The sequence below is a fragment of the Oryx dammah genome, unplaced genomic scaffold (genome assembly GCF_014754425.2).
Source record: "Oryx dammah isolate SB20612 unplaced genomic scaffold, SCBI_Odam_1.1 HiC_scaffold_29, whole genome shotgun sequence".
NCBI classification, from domain to species: domain Eukaryota; kingdom Metazoa; phylum Chordata; class Mammalia; order Artiodactyla; family Bovidae; genus Oryx; species Oryx dammah.
Window position 1 is genome coordinate 4,318,340 of NW_024070213.1, and position 9,886 is coordinate 4,328,225.

General features: G+C 56.4%; 1 protein-coding gene across 1 annotated transcript; it reads right to left on the bottom strand.

The window, feature by feature from the left end:
- Positions 1–961: 961 nt before the first annotated feature.
- UPK3A (uroplakin 3A) lies at positions 962–9,615 on the bottom strand. Its single transcript, XM_040234556.1, has 6 exons — positions 9,509–9,615; positions 8,384–8,539; positions 7,326–7,605; positions 5,707–5,789; positions 3,281–3,413; positions 962–1,328 (listed from the first exon to the last, which is right to left on the bottom strand). Exons 1-6 carry the CDS (start codon positions 9,558–9,560, stop codon positions 1,169–1,171), a joined length of 864 nt encoding a protein of 287 aa, XP_040090490.1. The 5' UTR covers positions 9,561–9,615; the 3' UTR covers positions 962–1,168.
- Positions 9,616–9,886: the final 271 nt, after the last annotated feature.

Consider the following 9,886-nt stretch of genomic DNA (forward strand, 5'->3'; position numbering starts at 1 on the left):
CAGAGGGGAATGTGATGATAGGATGAGCCGCCCATAGAGGTGCACCCTGGGCCCAGGCTGGTTTCCAGGACCTCAAAGCCAGCAAACCCCAAACAGCATCTAATAACCACACGTGTACCCCGTCTGGTGTGTGTGCGCGCTTAGTTGCTCAGTCCTGTCTGACTCTCTGAGACGCCTTGGTTGCAGCCCGCCAGGCTCCTCTGCATGGAATTCTCCAGGCAAGAATACTGGAGGGGGTTGCCACTTCCTCATCCAGGGGCTCTTCCTGACCCAGGGATCGAACCCGCGTCTCCTGCATTGGCAGGCAGATTCTTTACCCCTGAGCCACCAGGGAAGCCTGTAACACCCGCCCCAGCTGGGCCAAACCTCCCTGTGTCACGTGACCTGGCCCTCGAGGAAGGGAGGGAGGGAGCGGGCGAGGATGGGGAAAATTATTAATCCAGTGACCTGCTCGTGTCTGGGGAGAATTTTCTTTCTTTCTTTCTTTCTTTTTTAATTTAGACTTATTTATTTTAATTGGAGGCTAATTACTTTACAATATTGTATTGGTTCTGCCAGACATCAACATGAACCCACCATGGGCATACACGTCTTCCCCATCCTGAACCCCCCTCCCACCTTGGGGAGAATTTTCTGAGTGACGGCATGAGTCTGCTTGCCCAGGTTCCCTGGAGGACCACCCCTGGCCCGCCCGGGGCCCACCACTTACGCCAGTCGGTGTGGATGGGGTCTGACCATAGGGTCTGGTCCTGTACCAAGCCCAAGGACATATCAACCGGGATGTACTTGAACCTGTCATAGGCCGGCCCCTAAAGCTCCCGTGAACCCATCCATGGGGGCGCTGATTTCCCATCTTCCAGAGAAGGTATGCCACCAGCCCTGATCTCCTTACCCTCTGCACCCTCGCCTTGACTGAAAGCCCTGCCCCCACCCCCTGGAGAAACAACGCAACCCCTCAAAATGACAGCAACTCATTCATTCACTCAGCATCTCAGTCATTCATTGAACTCAAAATCTTGGGAAGGTTTTATTAAGCGCTTTCCTGTAGTTGGATCCATAGGTCTGTGTTTGTCGCCTTGGGTGGGGTCCGGATGTGAACACTGTTCCCCACAAACCCCCGGGCAAGGCCCTTGGAGGGACTGTGGCTGCCCAGAAGAGGCACCCGGGCTCAGTCCTGGAGCTTGCTGGCATACACCTCGGCCCTGTCCAGGGGTGGCCCCCGGTTCACAGACGTGTATGAAGGCTCCGAGGTCCCCAGGGACTTCGGGACAGCCTCCTGTGTGATCTGGGAGTCGTGGCTTGTTGCCCTGTCAGCATCGCCCCTGTCCCTGACAGAGGAGATGAACAAAGCCGGGGTTAGGGGCGCAGAGCTAACCACCCCCCTCAACTGGGCAGGGACCTTTCTACTTAGACGTGGCTCTCACAGAGGTCACCTTAGGCCTGCATTCAAAAGACCAGTCTTTCTGGACTGTTTCCTGTTTGCCAGGCCCTGTGTTAAGGAAAGTGTAACTCTTTTGGAACTGGGTGGACAATTTACAAGTCTTACTGAGCTGGACAAATGTCCCCAAAGAGCTAAGATTCTATGGGAGACAGATCACAGCACACAATGACCAGGCAGGGTGGACAAGTCTGGTGAGGGAAGCCACTGGAGGGCTTCCTGGAGGAGGAGGCAGTTAGTCTGGCCTTGAAGAGAGTGGAAGCACAGAAAGGCATCGCAGGCATTTGATAGGAAGGCCTGGGGTGTTGTCTGGGGCAAGAATGGGGACCTGTGGGCAGCTGGAACTGGGATGCAGGAGCTAGGAGAGACCAGTGGAAGAACCAGATGGAAGTCAGATAACAGGACCATGGTTAGGATGCTGTCCAAAGGGAGGGAGGGAGGTGACCACATCCCACCTGCTCCCAGATCTGGTCAGACGGACCAGTCCCTTGGTGGCTAGTCTCATCTACTATTTGTTTTTATTAACCTAAATGTCAGAGAGCAATCTGATTTCCAAGGTCACTGCCGTCTCCCTACTCTGTCCTTTACCCACCCCACGTCTTTAAATCTGCCTGTCTGATTTCTACTTTTCCACTTAATTTCACCCACTCCAAGAAGCTTTTCCATCCACCTTCTCCACTCACACTGGGACAAGCATCCCCCCTCTCCTTCTTTAAAGCTGCCTGGGTCTCCTGCCTCTCTTGCTGAGATGCGCACCCCACATGAATTTTCAATTCATCTCAGTCCTGATAAGAATTTGTTCCTGCTGTCCCTTCCTCTAGGAAGCCCACCCTGATACTCCAGGGAGGATCTGCACTGCTCTCCTCTGGATTCCCACAGCACCTGCACCCATGGGTGCCTTGACTCACTCCCTGCTCCATCCTGTGACTGCATGCCTGTCTTCCCATCAGGCAGCTCTGTTAGCTGCTCCAGACACCCCAGGGGACCCCTCCAGTCTTAACCTAAATAGATGCACATCAGAGTTGTCAGTGGACTCAGGTGACTTGGGAGCTCCGGACCAGCTCTGTTTTAATGGGTTCTGTGACCTTGGGCCTCTGTTCCCACCACAGACCTCAGTGTCCCCATCTTGATAACAAAAGCTAAGACCTGTTTAGTACTTGGATTCCGTCCTGACACTGGAAAAGACCCTGATGCTGGGAAAGATTGAGGGCAGGAGGAGAAGGGGCCACAGGGGATGAGATGGTTGGGTGGCATCATCATCTCAATGGACATGAATTTAAGCAAACTCCGGGAGAAGGTGAAGGACAGGGAGGCCTGGCGTGCTGCAGCCCATGGGGTCACAGAGGGCAGGACACGCCTGAGCGACTGAACAACACCGCCTGAGGGCCCAGTAGGCCGTATAGTAGAAGGACTATTTCACTTATCCCTTGCACCTCCATGGGGCAGACAATATTGATCAGAATCTCCATTTTCCAGAAGAGGACACTGAGGCATAGAAGGATAAGATATCGGGTTGGCCAAAAAGTTTGTTCGGGTTTTTCCATAAGATGATACGAAAAGCCCGAACGAACTTTTCGGCCAGCCCAATCCTTGCCCAAGATGCACCGCTGTGTCGCAGCTGGGGATGGTCCTACCCACAGGGCCTTGGCTCTAAGCCCCTCTTACCCAGCTGAAGACTTGAGTTGGGCCTCCCCGGGACCCTTCTCCCATCTCACTGGACCCCCCCACCCTACCCAGAGCAGAAGGCAGCTTTACTCCCAGGATCTCCCCACCTCGGAAGAGTTCCCGTGGGGTGTGTCCCCAAGCACCGCACCCCCCACCCCCCAGCTGGCAGATACTCACACGAGGCTGAGGACGATGGCGCCAGCAAAGCCGACGAGCAGGAAGAAGGGCAGGGAGCCCAGAATGGACGTGATGACGATCATACCCCCGCTCCGCCGGCCCGGCCACGTGTCTATCGCCGAGTATGGGGTGACTATGGGAGGCAGGCGGTCACTCCCTGGACACGGCATCGCCCAGCCTCCTCCCAGGGATTGGGGGTGCCTGCCGTGGCGGCCAAAAATCTCAGGGATGAAGCAAGGCCAGGCCAGTGCCTCCCCCTGGGTCTGAGGCGGAATTAGATTTGCCTCCGTATTCCACTCCCTGGCTTTGTCTTGCGTGTGTCTAGGCTTCTTATCACTGCCTTTTTGTATGATTTTAAATGATAAACGGTCTCAAGTCTTCCAGTGAAGACAGGATACAGATTATAAACAAAATACAGGCAGAGCAAAGAAAGCTGATCGCTGAAGAATTGACTCTTTTGAACTGTGGTGTTGGAGAAGACTCTTGAGAGTCCCGTGGACTGCAAGGAGATCCAACCAGTCCATCCTAAAGGAGACCAGTCCTGGGTGTTCACTGGAAGGAGTGATGCCAAAGGTGAAGCTCCAATACTTTGGCCACCTGATGCAAAGAACTGACTCATTTGAAAAGACCCTGATGGTGGGAAAGATTGAGGGCAGTAGGAGAAGGGGATGACAGAGGATGAGATGGCTGGATGGTATTACCGACTCGATGGTCATGAGTTTGAGTAAACTCTGGGAGACAGTGAAGGACAGGGAAGCCTGGTGTGCTGCAGTCCATGGGGTCACAAAGAGTCGGACATGACTGAGCGACTGAACTGAACTGGGAGGTCCCTAATTTAATGAAGCCAGGGGACCGTGGCCTCCCTCTGCTCTGACCAATGCCACCCATTGGAACTAAGTGGACAAATCATCATAGGTCCTCCTGTGAGCTGGCCACTTCCCGTCCAGTGTCCCAGGTAGATCCCACGAGACCCTGTTTTGCAGATCGCTTAGTGCAGCTTAGGGAGATTGCGTGCCTGTTCAACGGGACTCGGACTCCGGCCTCAAGCCGTAGGTCTGTCTGGTCCCCAAGGGCACGCTCTCCACGTGGACTGATCCGTTAGAGCGCAGGGCCTGAGGCTTTCATCTGGACTGCTCAAAGGAGCCCTGCTGGGGAAGCGGGGCAAGGATAGTCCTTCCCATTTCTCAGATGGGAAAACTGAGGTCCTGAAGGGCTCACACAGCAGTGAGGCTCAGCGGCTGGGATTGAACTTGGGACTCTTGGTCCCAGGGCAGTGTTGATCCAGTGGGACCACAGAGCATGGCCGTGTCACCGGAGGATGGGACGGAACCACCCAGTCACACCCAGGCCTGCCCATCTGCACCCTCACTGGCCCTGTGATCTCAGGCGACCTCGCCATGCCCTAATTGACCCACAAGATCACTGTGAGTGGCAAGGGGGTTCTTTGGTGTTTTTGGTTGTGCCATGCAGCATGTGGGATCTTAGTTCCCCGAAAAGGGATTGATTCTGGGCTCCCAGCAGTGAAAGCGCGGAGTTCTAACCACTGGCCCGCCAGGGAAGTCCTGGGAGGTCTAAAATTAGGGTCACGGGTCGTCAAAATTATTCTGGGAAATCGCTTCTGTTGCCCCTAAGCTTCAACAGATAAGGTTCTGAATTTATAAACCTCAGATCTGTGTTGAGAACACGGCTGGAGGCTTGAGGACAGACAGGCAGGATCATGGGCAGATGCTTGGGCCTGCAAGACACCCACATTAGAAGAACCACAGGGCTCTCCAGGAGAATGGCACCCTGCTGCCTCCAGGGTTGCTGCCCCTGTGGCTGAGATGCCTCCGGAACCATCTTACGTGATAATGATGCTGTCGTTGGCAGGGTTCAACAAGGGGGTGGGTTAGGGTCTGAATGCACGATAACCTCCCTGCCCTTTAAAGGCAAATGCATCATCAGGGCTGAAGATGCCCACTGATTCTGTCTCCAGTTATGCCTGTCCAGCTGACCAGTGCATGCTTAGTCGCTCAGTCCTATGTGACTCTTTGAGACCCCTTGGACTGTTGCCCACCAGGCTTCTCTGTCCATGGAACTCTCCAGGCAAGAATACTGGAGTGGGTTGCCATTTCCTCCTCCAAGGGATCTTCCTGACCCAGGGATCGAACCCACATCTCCTGCATTGGCAGGCAGATTCTTTACCCCTGAGCCACCAGGGAAGCCCGTAACACTCGCACCAGCTGGGCCAAACACCCGAGAGTCCTCCACCTTCCTGTGTCACATGACCTGGCCCTCAAGGAAGGGAGGGAGGGAGCGGGTGAGGATGGGGAAAATTATTAATCCAGTGACCTGCCCGTGTCTGGGGAGAATTTTCTGAGTGACAGCTTGAGTCTGCTTGCCCAGGTTCCCTTGAGGACCACCCCCGGCCCACCCCCACCACTTACGCCGGTTGGTGCGGATGGGGTCTGACCATAGGGTCTGGTCCTGTACCAAGCCCGAGGACATATTGACCAGGACATACTTGAACCTGGAAAGAAGTGGAGCGGGGATGACTTCTATCCATCCTGTGAGCCTTGGCCATGGGGAGGGGGCGGGATTGGGGGTTTGGGGGCAGAACTGGGACTTGTGGGAGATGAAAATCCAGGTGGCCACGATGGGTGGGGTGGCAGGGGGGTATTCTGGCAGCAGGCTGCTGCTGGACTTTGCGTCGGCATCACCTTCCCCCTGGGCGGCTTTCCCAGCTCAGACACCTCCTCCATGAAGCCCTCAGAGCCTGCGCTCTCCCTCTGGGAGCCCCTCTGTTTCTTTGTCACTATATCACACTCATAGCTGACTTGCGGAGTATTGACCCGTTTGTCCTCCTGCATTTTTGCCTTCCTCTATTCCTAGCCTGGTCCTTGGTCTCACAAAAGTGACTGAAAAAAAAAAAAAAAAAAAACAAGGAAATGCTTTCTGTTGCAACACCGCTGCCCTCTGACAAGGGCTAACTTTATAGGCAGAAAAATCCCAATCAAGTGTTGCAAATCATAAAGGAAGATCAGGTGACCAGTACAGAATACCCATAGCCTTAGGCCTTCTTCACCTTCCGTTAAAAAGGATGAATGTTCTGAGATCAAAGAAATCAACAGCCTCTAGTTTGACACGTAAAAAAAAAGAAGACGACCCTTAAAATCTTCATACCATCCAGGATTTTGCTTAATCCCCTGCTTCGACAGGTTTGAAGATGGGAATTGCAGAGGCTGGGATGAGTCCCCTAGGTAGGGTAGGCTCAAGCAGGAGGGAGAGGTTTTCTCCCATGAAGAACAAGGTCAGAGGTAAGAGTCGAGGGCGGGAGTGAGGACATCAGGACTCAAGTCCTGCCTGCTGGCCGAGGTGAGGGGAGGAGAGGGCTGTGTGAGAGGGTGGAGGTGAGTGACGGCCTGGGTCCAGATGTGGCCCAGAGGCTACACAGACCCCCGTCCAGGTGTCTCCATGGGAACTGGAGTGGGTGTAGTCAAGGCTTGGCACTGGGTAAGCCCCCCGGGCCTAGGTCACCGTTGAGCCCCCAACTCAGCCCCGAGAAGATGCTCAGGACACAGGTGTGAAAATGAAGCGGGGGCCCTCGGCTCTGGGGTGGGCCACGATAGGGCACACTGCAGAGCAAGGAGAAGCCTTCACACCAAACCCCAGCTTTTGCCACAGTGACCCCTTCCGCTTCTGGACCACTGTGCCTTCCCTGTCAGACAAACTGCTACACGGGTGATGGGCCAGGATCAGGTGTGCACTCTGTGGGGCCCGGTGCAAAAGGGAAAATGTGGCCCCTTGTTTAAACATTAAGGCTTTCAAGATGGTGATGGCAGAGTGTTAAGCCAAGAGGGAGTCCCTCCGAGCACAGGGCCCTGTGCACGGTCGCCCGCCCAGGAAGCCAGGAATCCTTCATGGTACCCACGACGGTCCTGGCACGTGGTAGGCTCTGAAGGAATGTGGCCTCTGATGCTTCACCCAGCTCTAGGCAGCCCTCTTCCCCCACATCAAGTCGGGGCTGGGGCTCACCTGCCGTCTTCCAGCAGCTGCTCACACTCACCTGTATTCCGTAGCTGCGGACAAGGGTGGGTTGCAGAGGCCCTGGAAGTTTGGGTCCGACAGGCAGGTCCCGTTGGTGCCCACCCTGATCAGGTAGGCATTCAGGATCTCCGAAGCCCGGGATACATCCCAGACAGCATCCAAGCTGGGCGAGTCGCTGCACGGGGTCAGGTCAAAGGCCGCAGTCTTGTAGGGCCCTGTCCTCCCCCCCTTGGTCTGCTGGAATGTCGAGCTGAGAGGGGTCTTGGTGTGGTCCTGCACAGAGGCGTTCCTGAAGCTAGCTGTGGAGGCAGTGCCGGGCTGAGTCACTCACTCAGTCATTCAACAAACGTCCCTAAGCATCCTCTCTGCGCCAGTGCCAAGCTGGGTCTTGGGATCTCTTCCTTACTTGCTGGGTGATCTTGGACCACTCACCGTATCTCTCTAGACCCTTTGTGAGACGGGAGGAAAACACCCCGCAGTGCCCACAGACTGGGACTGGGCATAGGTAGGCAGTCAGTAAAATCAGGGCCCTACACGAACCACTATAAATGGCTGAAAGCTAAGAGGCAGTCATCGGGTTCCTCCTCTCGGACCCCAGGGTCTCTGCCAGTGAACAGGTGGGGCTGGCCCAGAGCCAGCACACCTCCCAAACACCGATCTTGCACCACCTCGGGAAGCCTCGGGAAGGACTTGAGCTCAAGGACCAGAGACCCTGATTCGCTGTTCAGCTCAGGAGCTCCCACGAGTCACTCTGCCTTTCTGGGCCCCTGTGTCGGGCATCCTAACAGACACCTTGCAGGCAGGTTGTGATGATCAGCTCTAAGGTCTGCGAAGCCCCAGGCAGGATGTAAGTGCTCCGTGATCGACACTGTTATCTCCCCCTCTAGACTCGATGTCCCTCCAGGTCAGATGTCCCCAGCCCAGGGCTGGCACAGAGCAGATACCAGAGGTGTCAGTGAGGCACCTGGGGTGGTTTGATTGCATGGATGGAGCACCCCTTGCCTTGGCTCCTCCCCTCCTGCCCACAGACAGGTCAAAGCCACCTTCCGAGCAGCCCGAGGGCAGCAGAGCCCTTACCCGAGTCGATCAGCACATAGAGGTAGACCTCGTAGGTGCCGTGGAGGGCCACTGAGCTGTCAAACGTGCAGAGGGGCTTCTCCAAGGCCACCGTGGTGAGGGTGGGGTTGTTGGTGGCAAAGGTCACACTAGCCAGTTGGGGCTGGAGGTTCACACCTGGAGGAGGCAGCAAGGATGGGAGCTGACCCCCGGCAGAACTGCCCATACCCACAGGCAACCATTTGCATGCCCACACGCGCACGCCTGCGGCCAGTGAGCACCCGCTGGTGCCAGGCACTGGCTTTCCCTCTCCCACAGGCCATCTCAGGAGCTTGTCTCAGACGCGGGGAGAGCCCCTGTTCCCCTCCCCCCACCCAGCCATCCTGAGCAGAAACCGGGCAATCCGGCTGAACTGCTGCCCTCTCGCTACCCCCAACAGAAATCTGGTCGCCAAGAACCCCACGGCCCCTCCCACGCATCTCGCTGGTTTGAGTCCACTTTCTTCACCTGGACCCTAGTAACCAGCCCTCCCCCACTCTCTGCTCTCTGACCTGCAAAGCTGACTGCAACCCCTTACTGCTGGGCCCCTTGGGGGCTCCCCACTGCTCTCCAAAGCGATCCAGCCTCTCTGAAGGGGCAGTGAGGCCCTGAAGCTCTGGGCCTTACCTCATGGGTCCCCAGCCTGACTGTATGCTCATCCCCTGACCTCACGCTCCAGCCACACCGATGGACAATGAGCGGGAGGTTCCCAGGGTAGACCCTGACAGCCGCCTCCTCCCATGCTGCTCCTTCACCTAAAAATGTGCTTCCCCTCCCGAGTCAAAGCATCACCATGACTCTAGTCCAGACCCTCCCCTGCTCTCCAGCAGCTCCTGTGTCTTCTAACAGCCAGCACAGAGCCCTTGAATTCCCATCAGAGAAAGCTTAGTAATCAATGTTACCTATTAGTAGTCCTATCTGGGTCCCCAGAGCCTGCACAGGGCCTGGCGCAGAGCAGGGCACCCAGGCCTATTCCTGGAGTAAGTCAAGTTCCCATCCAGATGCCTTTCAGGACCCTTCAGGAGAATCAGGGGATGCAGGACACGCCCCGTCCACGGTGGGCACAGACCCTCCCCCCCCTCGCCCCGCTTCTCATTCTTCGCTTACCGGAGCCAAGTCGCAGGCAGCCCAGGGCCAGCACTACCCAGAGCGGAGGCATCGCCTGGGAGAAGCTGCGACAGGACGGGAAGGTGGTCCAGGGGGCGATCTTGGACCGCGCCTGTCCCGCCGCGCGCACCTGTCGGCCCTGAGCCAAGGGCACGCCCCGCCTCCACCCGAGCCAGCCAATCCTCAGCCTCCTCGCAGGGTATTTGCATAAACCCGGCCCGGGCCTCCCAAATCTATCCCCACTGAACCTCCCCCAACCCCACAACCCCTCCCCGCCCCACCCGCCCCATCCGCCCCACCCGCCTTGCGTCCCCTGACCAAAGCGCTTTGTACTGAGGATGGAGCGGTGTTTTCAGGGCGTTTCTCACCTAATGAGAC